This window comes from Lactuca saligna, chromosome 1 (assembly GCF_052625555.1).
Source record: "Lactuca saligna cultivar CGN05327 chromosome 1, ASM5262555v1, whole genome shotgun sequence".
Lineage (NCBI taxonomy): Eukaryota > Viridiplantae > Streptophyta > Magnoliopsida > Asterales > Asteraceae > Lactuca > Lactuca saligna.
The window spans coordinates 36,596,547-36,611,106 of record NC_136417.1 but is presented as its reverse complement, the minus strand read 5'-3'; the positions used below and the strand labels follow the sequence as shown (position 1 = coordinate 36,611,106).

General features: G+C 44.3%; 1 protein-coding gene across 1 annotated transcript; it reads right to left on the bottom strand.

Annotated features, from left to right (window-relative positions):
* Positions 1 to 409: 409 nt before the first annotated feature.
* Positions 410 to 5,868, bottom strand: LOC144997324 (uncharacterized). Its single transcript, XM_078957201.1, has 2 exons — positions 4,326 to 5,868; positions 410 to 486 (listed from the first exon to the last, which is right to left on the bottom strand). Exon 1 carries the CDS (start codon positions 5,575 to 5,577, stop codon positions 4,489 to 4,491), a length of 1,089 nt encoding a protein of 362 aa, XP_078813327.1. The 5' UTR covers positions 5,578 to 5,868; the 3' UTR covers positions 410 to 486; positions 4,326 to 4,488.
* Between the last annotated feature and the right edge of the window lie 8,692 nt (positions 5,869 to 14,560).

Below are 14,560 nucleotides of genomic sequence, written 5' to 3'. Positions count from 1 at the left end.
AATGCCCCTGCCGCATTCATGGACCTAATGAATCGAATCTGCCGACCATTCCTCGACAACTTTGTCATCGTTTTTATTGACGACTTTCTAGTTTATTCTTGAAGCGAAGAGGAGTATGGCCAACATCTCCGGCAAATCCTGGAAACCCTGCGAACCGAAAAGCTATACGCAAAACTCTCTATGTGTGAATTATGGCTCCGTAGTGTGAACTTTTTGGGTCATGTCGTTAGTCAAGAAGGGATACATGTGGATCCTTCTAAGGTCAAAGCCATTGAAGGATGGGCGATCCCAACGACATCCACATAAATTGTAACATCCGAAAAAAACACAACCAATTTAAAATTTTCAAACAACCCGATTTTCATTTAAATGTTTACAAAAAGGTTTTCAATACAATTCATTTAAGTATTCCCAGAATCATGTTGTTACGAAATCGTGAGGAGCGGTACGATCGCGCCTTCGCCTTGCCACAGTCTCCTGAAGAACCTGAAAAACATTAAACCACAACTGTAAGCCCGAAAGCTTAGTGAGATACCCCCAAGATACCAACCACGCATACGCCCTTCCAGGCTACGACCTTCCGGTCCAAAACATATGAATCATACATAACATAACAGAACATAAAACAACCATGCATATCGGGTCTATCGTGTGACTGGTCCGCCGTATCAGGCCTTCAGTCCAACGGATCCATCCTCCAGGTCTAGTCATGTCTTTCGAGTCTACAGTGGGGTTGGTCCGCCCGCGTCGGCCTTCAACCCGCCTGGTCCACTCTCTGAGTCTACAGTGTGACTGGTCCGCCCGCATCGGGCCTTCAGTCGGCCTGGTCCACTCTCCGAGCCTCGGCACGTCTGGTCCGCCCTCGTGGGGCCTACAGCCTATCCGGACCGCTCGCTGGGCCTTCGGAACAACCGGTCCGCCCTGGGTATCTTGGCCTACAGCACAAAGCAGGACCCGCCTCAACCCATCTCCAGTCCAAACAACCATGTGCACAAAACATACATTCATATAGCAGTCATAGTCAACAAACCGAGCAAGCATAGCATCACTCTGCATATCGAGAACTGACCTTTACAAGGTCCCCTAGCATGTATCATCCTAACTACCAGGATGCAGACACAACCAATAATAACATGATAAACGTAACTGAATCCCAATACAATAAAGGGCCGGCCTTGGTGCCTTAGACCCTGTTGATATAGTGAGGATAACTCACCTCGAAACTGACGGCTGAAAAGATACGATCCCGCTGCTCCGAACTCTGACACAACTCCTCCACTGAACATCAAACAACAACCCAATAAATTCCCATAATTACCGAAATACCCCTGGAAGACAACTGATCAACCCTGGACAAGTCAAAGTCAACCCCTGACAGACCCTACTCGCCGAGTCAACCCGATGACTCGCCGAGTCCTTATGCTCAGACTTCCCTCACTTAGTGACCCAACTCACCGAGTCACCCCAAGACTCGTCGAGTGCAACAACTCTGAGTCCACTCGCACCCAACTCACCGAGTCATCCCTCGACTCACCGATTCGCCGACTCAACCAGGAATATTGGGACTTCCTCGACATGACTCGCCGAGTCCAACTGGACTCGCCGAGTCCAAGGCAATCTTCAACCTACTCGCCGAGTTGTTCTTCCAACTCGTCGAGTTCAAGGCCATCTTCAAGCAACTCGTCGAGTCCACCCATGTGACTCGCCGAGTTCCACCGGTCTGAATCCATACAGAAGCATCTCAGGCCATGCAATTGATCCAAAACATAGATCCAGCCTCCTACAATCCCTCCATCACGTAAAGTAGCAAACTTTACGTGAATCAAACGAGATCTAGGCCATTTTCACCTTAAAGCCAAGGTTTGGGACATGATAGCTTCATTAACAACACAAGGATTGGGGCTTTAATGCTCTTAATGTCTTCTCCACTCCAGATCTGAGGTAGCAACCTCAGATCCATCCTCCAATATCAAAGTATCACACAACCAAGCACCCCACACAACCCAAAATGATGGAATTAGAAATGCACAGCCTAAGGACGAAGATATTACCTCCAAAAGATGCCTCAATAGCAGCCAAACCCGAATCCAAGCAAAGCCCTTTGATCCAAGTCACTTCTCCTTCAAGATCTCTTCAATCAACACCTCTCCAAGCTCTAATTGCTCCACAAATGATCTCTCCACGAATTTAGGGCTTCTGGAACTCAAGGGGGAAATAAGGGAGGCTGTGGAGTGGTGTAAGGTTCTTTATATAGGGCTCAACCCCGGAAAATAGGGTTTTCTTCATACAGCACCTACTCGCCGAGTCCACCCCATGGACTCGCCGAGTAGGTCACTTGACACGCGACCATGACCGCGACCTGACTCGCCGAGTCTATCCATGGACTCGCCGAGTCATCCTCTAAAACTTACACTTTTAGCCCTTCAACTCTACTCTTGCGATTCCGGGATGTTACAATTCTCCCCCACTTAAATTAGGCTTCGTCCTCGAAGCCTTCGGCATCTCATCTTCAAATTACCTCCCCCGACGCACCACTTGACCTTGACCGAACCAAGTTCTTCAAGGTACAACCATAAAACCAGAAGCTCCCTTCTCTACCCTACGGTGTCCCCATCACCTACTCAAACCGGGCACCAGCTGAATCCCTCTGATAACCACACTCAACAACCGAGAATTACCCTTAATGCCTTACTGCTCCAATTCTCATCCTTCACTTGACTCATATGGCTACAATGCCTCGAACCATCGGATCCCCGATCCGAATTCCACTCTATCCATCCCATGACGACCGAAAGACCCATTCTTCCATTTCGGAGCAACTCCCCTGAGTTCTCCTCTTGCAATCACACACTCATGCTGATCTAGCTCTAGCACCCTCAGGTTTGGAAAAACTGATACACTAATGATATCCTCGAACATCCTTCCAGGATGAACCGCTAGACATAGCCAAAACCCTGATCAGAATCACACTGAGAGTCCAAGACTCTTTCTCTGGCTCTACATCGCGGTATCCCCCCCCCCCCCCCCCGCGCCCAAAGCAACATATCAAGACGAATGAGCTTTTATTCTACCGACGCAACACACTACTCAAGGACCATCGACGGACCACTCCAATCATAACTCTACATTGCCTCTTTCACTTCCGTGAATTCGCACTCCCTTTTGGGATTCCATTTCTCCCTCTTTCCTTATCAAGGAAACCACTCGTCCGCCCAGTCACCATGACAGGCACTATGGTGCTCATCCCACGCTACATTACCTCTTCAAGGTGTTCCCAACATCTATGCATCACCACTACTCTGATTCTCATCACAGGGACTCTCAAGCCCAAGCACTACCTTCACTGCTCAAGACTGCTACCCGGGGCCAGACCTCTCAATGTAATCACACTGCAACATACGCAACCCATAACCTTAATCCGATCCAACAACACTCGCAGAGTCTTCAGCATGACTGGACCGCCTCCCCAGGCCTTCAGCCAATCTGGACCACTCTCAGGACCTTCAGCCAATCTGACTGGACCGTCCTCTGAGCCTTCGGTCTGACTGGTACGCCTACCGGCTTACAGTCTATCCGGACCGCTCAACAATCATTCATTATTCCGAACTATCTCTTCAGGAAATCCTCCCGTGCATACCGTTCTAGCCCTCTAGGGGTTCCGAACTCTATTTCCATCCTACATGCTCGATCCCGGCCTGCTCCCATGCCTTCCTCAATCAACTGCCCTAGGTCTGTATTCCGCCCCGCACGCCTGTTACTCACTCATACGAGCCTGCTCTCAACTAATAGAAATACCGCTGAATTTCCCAAGCAGCTAAACAACCTCTCAGGCCCAACGATTATCCGGAGAATTTCCAATTCTCCCCCACTTGAGACACTGACAGATAGTCACCGGTTGCCATCATCGATCTCCCCAAGCAACCTTGCAGGAATCAACACATGCACTCAAAATGTTTTTCACCAGCACCAACAACTTTCATACCATCATGTTCCCATGCTGCACAACCTGCTCGAAAGGAACCCAATCTTCAACTATCAATTCCTCAGACTACCGAATCTAACTGCCCTTCAAACCAACGCCGCATCCGCCACCAATCCTCACAAAGATAATCAACGATAGCTCGAAGTACAAACCCATAACCATAACGATCCCCCAGGGAACACAAGATACTAAAACGAAATCTCGATCACAACTCGCCAAACCCTCAAGGAACAATGAATACCACACGGAACCCGAAACGCAATTCCATAACCAACCAATGAAACTATCAGATATCAATACTCTACAACAATCATAAATAATCAAAACAGCAGAAAGAACATACCCGAAGCAGCAAGCTGAAAAACACGACCCTAAGCCCTTGGGGGCTCCGCTCCACCCTGACCTCCACCTGTGATCCTCAACGTAGCCGGTGCTGGAGCCTGCACCGATCCTGTAGCAAGCTGTGGACAGTTGACCTTCAAATGTCCAACCTGATGACAATGATATCATATCCTCAAATCCCGAACCGGCACCGACTGCCGACAATCCCTCGCATAGTGTCCCTCCTTCCCGCACTTGCGGCATGCTCCACCGGACCGACAAACCCCAGCATGACCCCTTCCACACTTACCACAGACGTGGCCACCCTGATCCCCCATCCTGAAATCAACGGTCTTAGACCGTTTCGTCGCCGGCTGCGACTGCACCGGAGCTTGCCTCAGCTCACGCATCTGTAACTCAATCTCTAACTCACGCCGCCTGGCGGCCTCCTGCAACTCCAGCAAAGTCTCGCACCTCTGCGCAGACACAAACTGTCTGATATCCCTCTTTAGCATGCTCAGATATCGGGACATCTGAGCCTGCTCCGAAGCGAACTCAGGGCAAAACATCGCCCGCTTAGTAAACATCCTGGTGATTTCCGTCACCGATTCCGAATCCTGTTTCAGCTCCAAGAACTCCTGAGCCAACCTATCCCTCTCGACCTGTGGAACATAACGAGTGCTGAACATCTCTCTGAACTGATCCCATGAAATCGCAGCCCTCTGTGCATCCGAGTACGACCCCGTGGTCAATCTCCACCAATCCTTTGCTCCGAGCCTCAACAGGTTCAAAGCACACCTCACCCTCTGATCAGCAGGGCATGAACACGTGAAGAAGCATCCCTCCACATCTGATAACCATCTCATAGCAACGATCGGATCCTGAACTCCATCAAAAGTGGGAGGCTTCGTATTATTGAAGTCCCGATACTGAAAGCCTCTGCTGGCTCCTCCCCCTGCCGCCGCTACTGCTGCGGTAGCCGCCGCGACAGCCGTCTCCGTGAGAGCTGCATAGCGCTCATCAAAATAATCCACCATGACGGTCTTGATCGACCCAAACAACTCTAGCAGCTCAGCCCGAAACAATGCAGCAACCTCATCATGCAAGATCTCACGAATCCTCGCATCCAACTCATGCGTACTCATCTGGCTGACAACCTCGGGTTGTACAGACCCACCCGGAACTCCCTCTCCGGCTCCTGATCCCGACCCGGATCCACTCCCAGCATGCCCTGAAATCTCCATACTGAAAATAAAACACCAAATCTCAGACATATTCCACTAACCCGGGAACCGGCTCACATCCCAACCCTAGAGGTCATGGTTTCCCTGATACGCGTATGAGTCCGTGCTTTCAGTAGTACGGGCCCATACTACCTTCCACACCAACCCATATTTGCATGAAGTACTCCCACAACACCCTAGCGACGCACATAACAACGCTCTATCCTCACAACTAGAGGAACACTAGAAATCTCTCACAAGGAACCCTAGGCTAGCAGGCATCATAAATCAGGCAACTTATCAATAACTCCTGAAGATCCCTAGCCTAACTCTAGCATGCTGTTCTATCAAAGCTCAATAAAACAATTGCCATGTATGGTATTTTGGGGTTACTTACTGGCTCCGGCTGATCGTACCTCCGCGTCCTCCTTTACTTATTTGAAAACCATTTTGATTTCTCTTTTTGAAACTCTCCTCGATTTGAGACTGGAGTCACACGAGTGTTCCTCCAATTCACTCAAACCAAGGCTCTGATACCAACTTGTAACATCCGAAAAAAACACAACCAATTTAAAATTTTCAAACAACCCGATTTTCATTTAAATGTTTACAAAAAGGTTTTCAATACAATTCATTTAAGTATTCCCAGAATCATGTTGTTACGAAATCGTGAGGAGCGGTACGATCGCGCCTTCGCCTTGCCACAGTCTCCTGAAGAACCTGAAAAACATTAAAACACAACTGTAAGCCCGAAAGCTTAGTGAGATACCCCCAAGATACCAACCACGCATACGCCCTTCCAGGCTACGACCTTCCGGTCCAAAACATATGAATCATACATAACATAACAGAACATAGAACAACCATGCATATCGGGTCTACCGTGTGACTGGTCCGCCGTATCAGGCCTTCAGTCCAACGGATCCATCCTCCGGGTCTAGTCATGTCCTTCGAGTCTACAGTGGGGTTGGTCCGCCCGCGTCGGCCTTCAACCCGCCTGGTCCACTCTCTGAGTCTACAGTGTGACTGGTCCGCCCGCATCGGGCCTTCAGTCGGCCTGGTCCACTCTCCGAGCCTCGGCACGTCTGGTCCGCCCTCGTGGGGCCTACAACCTATCCGGACCGCTCGCTGGGCCTTCGGAACAACCGGTCCGCCCTGGGTATCTTGGCCTACAGCACAAAGCAGGACCCGCCTCAACCCATCTCCAGTCCAAACAACCATGTGCACAAAACATACATTCATATAGCAGTCATAGTCAATAAACCGAGCAAGCAGATCACATAGCATATCATTACCCTAACCGGGTTACCGGCCTAACCGATCACTAGCATAGCATCACTCTGCATATCGAGAACTGACCTTTACAAGGTCCCCTAGCATGTATCATCCTAACTACCAGGATGCAGACACAACCAATAATAACATGATAAACGTAACTGAATCCCAATACAATAAAGGGCTGGCCTTGGTGCCTTAGACCCTGTTGATATAGTGAGGATAACTCACCTCGAAACTGACGGCTGAAAAGATACGATCCCGCTGCTCCGAACTCTGACACAACTCCTCCACTGAACATCAAACAACAACCCAATAAATTCCCATAATTACCGAAATACCCCTGGAAGACAACTGATCAACCCTGGACAAGTCAAAGTCAACCCCTGACAGACCCTACTCGCCGAGTCAACCCGATGACTCGCCGAGTCCTTATGCTCAGACTTCCCTCACTTAGTGACCCAACTCGCCGAGTCACCCCAAGACTCGTCGAGTGCAACAACTCTGAGTCCACTCGCACCCAACTCACCGAGTCATCCCTCGACTCACCGATTCGCCGACTCAACCAGGAATATTGGGACTTCCTCGACATGACTCGCCGAGTCCAAGGCAATCTTCAACCTACTCGCCGAGTTGTTCTTCCAACTCGTCGAGTTCAAGGCCATCTTCAAGCAACTCGTCGAGTCCACCCATGTGACTCGCCGAGTTCCACCGGTCTGAATCCATACAGAAGCATCTCAGGCCATGCAATTGATCCAAAACATAGATCCAGCCTCCTACAATCCCTCCATCACGTAAAGTAGCAAACTTTACGTGAATCAAACGAGATCTAGGCCATTTTCACCTTAAAGCCAAGGTTTGGGACATGATAGCTTCATTAACAACACAAGGATTGGGGCTTTAATGCTCTTAATGTCTTCTCCACTCCAGATCTGAGGTAGCAACCTCAGATCCATCCTCCAATATCAAAGTATCACACAACCAAGCACCCCACACAACCCAAAATGATGGAATTAGAAATGCACAGCCCAAGGACGAAGATATTACCTCCAAAAGATGCCTCAATAGCAGCCAAACCCGAATCCAAGCAAAGCCCTTTGATCCAAGTCACTTCTCCTTCAAGATCTCTTCAATCAACACCTCTCCAAGCTCTAATTGCTCCACAAATGATCTCTCCACGAATTTAGGGCTTCTGGAACTCAAGGGGGAAATAAGGGAGGCTGTGGAGTGGTGTAAGGTTCTTTATATAGGGCTCAACCCCGGAAAATAGGGTTTTCTTCATACAGCACCTACTCGCCGAGTCCACCCCATGGACTCGCCGAGTAGGTCACTTGACACGCGACCATGACCGCGACCTGACTCGCCGAGTCTATCCATGGACTCGCCGAGTCATCCTCTAAAACTTACACTTTTAGCCCTTCAACTCTACTCTTGCGATTCCGGGATGTTACATAAATTAGTCAATTTTTAGGTCTCATAGGCTATTACAGGAGGTTCATCCAGAACTTCTCTAAAACAGCCAAGCCACTTACCATGCTTACACAAAAGGGCGTACCCTTTGAATGGAAAAATAAGCAAGAAGTTGCATTCCGAACTCTGAAGCAATCACTCTGCAGCGCATCGGTACTATCGCTACCAGAGGGAAGGTGATACTTATGCAGTGTGGGAAGGTGATACAGGAGGACTTCGTAGTTTACTGTGATGCGTCGAATCAGGGTTTAGGTTGCATACTTATGCAGTGTGGGAAGGTGATAGCTTATGCGTCCCGACAACTAAAGGCACATGAGGTGAATTATACCACCCATGATCTCGAACTGGGAGCTGTGGTCTTCGCTTTAAAGATTTGGAGGCACTACCTTTATGGTACAATGTGCACCATTTTCACTAACCACAAGAGTCTCCAACACATTTTAAATCAAAAAGAGTTAAACATGAGACAACGAAGATGGGTTGAACTGCTAAACGATTATGAGTGCGAAATCAAGTACCACCCAAGAAAGGCTAACATGGTAGCTGATGCCTTGAGTAGGAAATAATACTCAAATCGTTGTGCGAAAACTCTCTCCATAACCATTTAATCCCACCTGAACACATAAATCAAAACAACCCAGTTCGATGCTCTGAAGACAGAAAACAGAACAAGCGAAGCGTTACGTGGAATGGAAAAGAATTTCAATGTGAAGGATGATGGAGCCTATTACTTCATGAACCACATTTCAAGATCTCCGCCAGACTACTGAGACGGTCGCTGAGATCACCGCGATGTTTCAAGAGAGGGCACTTTTGGTTCTGTAGTATGTGGCGGATGATGAGATAAAGAAAGTGAGGTATCATGAAATGTTGATGAGCAATATCTGGTAGTTTTTAAGCCAATCTAGTTGCAAGACACTGGAGGATATGATAAAAAGGGCTAGGGATATGGATATTGATCTTGAGATGGATAGGAAGAGGAAGCCGGATGAGGCTCATTTATCAGTGGGGGGGGGGGGGGGGGATTCGGCCAAGAGGCTCAAGGTTGTTGATGTGAGAGGGAAGGAATGGGGGCCGTTGTAGCAAGTGCGGAAGGATGCACGATGGGGCGTGCAAGGTAGATGGTTCTTGCTATTTCAAGTGTGGGCGGACATGTAATATTAGCAGGTTTACACTGCTACTACCACCATCACCTCGGTATCTGATCTGATTTTATTTCATTGCAATCAGAGGAGCCACAAGAAGGCTCATTGTCCGAGTTTGGCTGCAACAATACCGGTGTCAGCAACCGCTCCTTCAACTATTTGGATTACTGGCGGCCGCTAGGGCTTTTTAGTTGATGGATAAGGAGGCTCGTGCAACTCCCGACGTGGTGACAGGATCGTTCCTCGTGAATGGTATTTCTGCTTTCGTGTTGTTTGATTCGGGGGCTACCCGATCCTCTATATCGCTTGCACTTAGCAAAAGGTTTTCTGGAGCTCCAGGGGAGCTGGATTATCCATTAGATATCGAGATTACAGATCATAGATCTGTTTGGGTTGTGAGAGTTCATCGGCGTTGTACTCTTCAGTTGTTCAGTGAGGAGCATTCTATAGATCTGGTTCCCATTCCTTTGCGTGGGAACAAGGTTATTGTGGGTATGGATTGGCTAAGTTCCTATGGGGGTGATCGATTGTGAGCAACAGTTAGTCCCGGTTCGAACCCCAAGCTGGGGAGAGTTAGTGGTCCAGGGAGAAAGAGCTTAGAGTGGGCCGTTATTGTATTCAGCAGCGACGGCCAGACGCCATATTCAACAGAGTTATTGACGATTTTTCGCCTATGTTATGGATATTGGAAAAGGTGTCTAAGACCATAATTATAATTGGTATGTACTTGACCCGATAGTAGCATGGTCTATTTGGGTTTCATTCATCAAAAAAATATGCTGGGAAGGATATTTGAGTAAGAGGTTGTTTATGATTTATTAATATATTATAAGTATAATATATTAATTGAGGAATCATATTATTTAATAATTATTGATCAAAAACTAATTTAACAATTAATTTAGTGATCAAAAGAGACTAATTACAATGATATATATGAGTTGGGCTAATGATCCATGGTGTGATTTGTGATGGGCTTATCGATTAATTCATGAAGTGTTTATCTAAATCAAATGGATGGATCTTGGGCTAATTTGTATGGATTAGGGTTACACATGACCCTTGATATTCTACACACACACACACACACACATATATATATATATATATATATATATATATATATATATATATATATATATATATATAACTATAAGCTTAAAATCGTTTACACCTTGCATTCCAAGAGGAAGAATCTGATTTCTAGTCTCCATAACCTTTCCATATTCATTCTAAATTGTTCTTGGTGTTTTGTGATTCCATTTGAGGCATCCCACTATTGGTGCTAAGCTTTCTTGAGGCCAAGTTATTCAAGCTACTACACAAGGTAATATTCTAACTAGTTTTTATGATCTAAATACATTTCATGCTAGTTTAGGCTTCATGCTTTGGAAAATGGTTATTGCATGTATAATTAGAGAAAACTTAGATCCAAAGAATTAGGGTTGTATGTACACCATAGGAATGTTAGAGTACATAAAACCCACCAGTGGTATCAGAGACTAGGATGTTTTCTATTGTATTGATGCAACTGTGTAATTTTTGAAGCTAAAAAAACTGCAAAACTGGATTCTGCCAGGGCCTACTCGATGAGTCCATGGATGAACTCGACGAGTAGGTTCCTTATGATGATGAACTCGTTGAGTTCATCAGTTTACTCGACGAGTTGGACTGTCTGTGAGAAGAATTTTCGAGTTTTTGGCCTGTTTTAGATTAGAAACATTACCACAAACTGTTTTGGTTCATAAAATTTGATTTTAATGATATGGTAATGTTAATCCCCATCCAAAACATGATGTTTGTCAAATTCTAAGATAACTACTTGTTTTTGGTAAACACTAGTTATTTGTAAAATTTGAAGTTATCATGAAACATGAACAAATTAGGTCAAGCTGGTAAACAACCATCCTATCATAATTGGATTAGTTAATTTGATATATGTGTGTTCTTGATTAAGTTCCATAACTTGTCCTTAGTTTATGGAACATGAAAATTCTTTATTTATGAAACCATTTACTGATGTAAGTTATAGAATTCTAAGAGTCTTGGAAGGTTTCATAACTTGTACATAAGTTTAGAATTGGAAAGGTCTCATTCATGGAACATAAAAGTTCATAAGTTATGAATTTTAAAAGTCTTGACAAGTTATAAAACTTGCCCTCAAGTTTTGGAATTTGAAATGTTACATTAATGAAACTTTAATACCAAACCCTAGAGTTTTAAAAGTTTAAAATTCAACCCTTATACTATTATAATATTAAATTTTAATACTTATATATATATATATATATATATATATATATATATATATATATATATATATATATATGTATGTATAAGACAAGTCAGTCTTACCGTTAGTAGGTCTCATTCATGAAACCGGTTTATAAGGGGGGGGGGGGTATAAGGTTACTGCCTATAAAATAGGGGTTTAATGTGTGTCCTCTCTCACCTACCGCTTCCTTGACTGGTGGAGGGTCGTTAGCCGAACGGGTAGGATACAACACTAATTCTAATTAATAAGTATAATGAAAATTATTAAAGTAACTAAACTTTTATAAATTCCCAATACTAGTTACTTTTGAAAAAATGTGAAAATGGTGATATTCCATGAAATTTCACTTTGCACCTTGTTAAGTCATTAGTGGAGCATGTGTGGTTAACCGGCATACTAATTTGGGACTGACAATGTGTGGCAAAGGTTAGCTTGGTGTTAATAATGGATCAATGGAGGGTGTGTGGTTAACTGACACATTGATTGGGTGATTTGTAACATCAAGAGTACCAAGATAATTTGCATGGTTATCCACACCTTGTTTGTGATCCTCGGTATCCCAGTCACAAACTTGAAGGGCATAATTGAGAGTTAAACATGCCATTGAAAATTTTCAATAAGTCTCAAAAGAATCTAGGAATTTCAATTCATTTAAAACCTAATCTTCAATTTTGTTTTTCATGGTGGAAATTGGTAAATTGTCATTTACCTACCTTCAAATATTTTGCAATTGGATTACGACATCTCTCTTCTGAATTGTAAAATATTGTGTTGTGTCCTAGCCTTAATATCTCATTGTGGGTGTTATATTAAGGATAATTATCTAATCTAAACTTTACCTTTCTTTTCAGATGTCTACTTCAAACAATGCTTCCAACCCAATCCCTTTCGGCTCTTTCTCCCTCATGAACTTATGTGTGAGGGTCATTTTTGATGGATCAAATTTTAGTGATTGGATTCGAAACAACTTAAGGAGATTGATGAATCAACTACTACTCCCGAACAGATTGCTAAGTACAAAACTCATGAGAGGGATGCGACCAAAGTGTCTTGTATAATGATCGCAACCATGACTGCTGAGCTCCAAAATCATATGAGGAATTTTGGCCATATGAAATGCACCAGGACTTGATGTAAAAGTACCATCAAAGTGCTCGGGAGGAGAGGTATGAGATCATTTCCTCAATGATCACAACCAAAATGAAGGATGGAGAGTCCATCACGGTCCACTTGCAAAAGATGCAAAGGTTTGTGGACCGCTTGTTGAAATTAAATGTTAACTTCGATGAAGAGTTGACCATAGACATTATTCTACACTCTTTGCCTCCTTGTTATGATCAATTTCATACGACCTATCATATGAAAAAGGAGGATGTCACTCTGAGCAAACTTCAAGGTCTCTTGAGAACTGCTGAAAGTAGTCTGAATGGCAAATCTGTTTTACCTACTCCTACTGTAACTGCCGCTGTCTTGGCAATTGGACATGGGAAGGGAAAGAAGAGGAACACTCCTTCCAAGAGTCATAAGGGAAAGTCCCATGTTGGATCCTCTTCTAGTGGAACCAAAGTTGTTTCTCTCACACCCTCTTCCAATCCAAAGGAAGTCGAGTGCTTCCATTGCCATGAAAAAGGGCACTAGAGACGAAGCTACCCAAAATACTTGCAGGACATAAAAGATGGGAAGATCAAACCCTCATTTGCAGGTATTTATACTATTCTATCAAATAACTCATCACATGCTAATTCTTGGGTCCTTGATACAGAATGTCGCTTACACATTTGTTCTAATTTGTAAGGACTAAAAAGAAGTAGAGATGTGGAGCACAGGAAGATGAACTTAATCATGAGGAATAGGGGAAAGTCGTATGTAACCAAGATTGGAGTTTATTCTTTATTACTTAGTAATGGTTTAAAATTAGATTTAAATAATTTTTTCTACTCGTTTGATATGGCGAGGAATATTATTTCCCTTCACAGTTTGTATGAATAAGGTCTTACCTTTCTTTTAATAATGAAATTTGTAGTCTTATTGCTTATTACAATGGTGTATTTTATTTTGAATCCATACCTTGAAATGGCATATATTAAACTATAATGGTTGTAGATAACTTAGGTAATAATGTGTTGGATATCGATTCATCCAATGATTTGGATAAAGTATGCTTATGGCATTGTCGTCTTGGACATGTTAACAAGAAGCGCATAGCCCAACTCTAAAAGGATGGAGTGTTGGAGTCATTTGACTTAAAGTCAGATGACACTTATGAATCTTGTTTACTTGGAAAGATGACAAAGTCACCCTTCACTGGCACTTGTGCAAGTGGTGAGCATCTGTTGGATCTCATACACACAGATGTGTGTGGACCCTTCAAAACTACCACAAGGGATGCTAATTGATTCTATGTGACTTTTAATGATGATAATAGTAGATATTGGTATGTCTACTTAATCAAGCATAAGTCAGAAACCTTTGAAAAGTTCAAAGAGTTTAAACAAGAAGTGGAGAATCAATTGGACAGGAAGATAAAGATGCTTCGATCTGATCGAGGAAGAGAGTATCTTAGTATCGAGTTCCACAGCTATGTTAAGGAATGTGGAATGTGGAATCGTTAGTACGCATCAAAGTTTGGGGTTATGAGGCTTTTATGAGAAAATAAAATCATGATAAGCTCAAACCTCGTAGTGAGCGATGTATTTTCATCGGCTACCTATAGAAATCCTTTGGATATCTCTTCTATAGACCAAGTGACAATGTTGTCTTCGTTGCAAGGAAAGGAGTCATTCGCGAAAGAGAACTCATATACCAAGGGGACAGTGGGAGGAAAATTGACCTTGAAGAGCTTCAAGAGTTAAGTGATGAAGTAACCTCA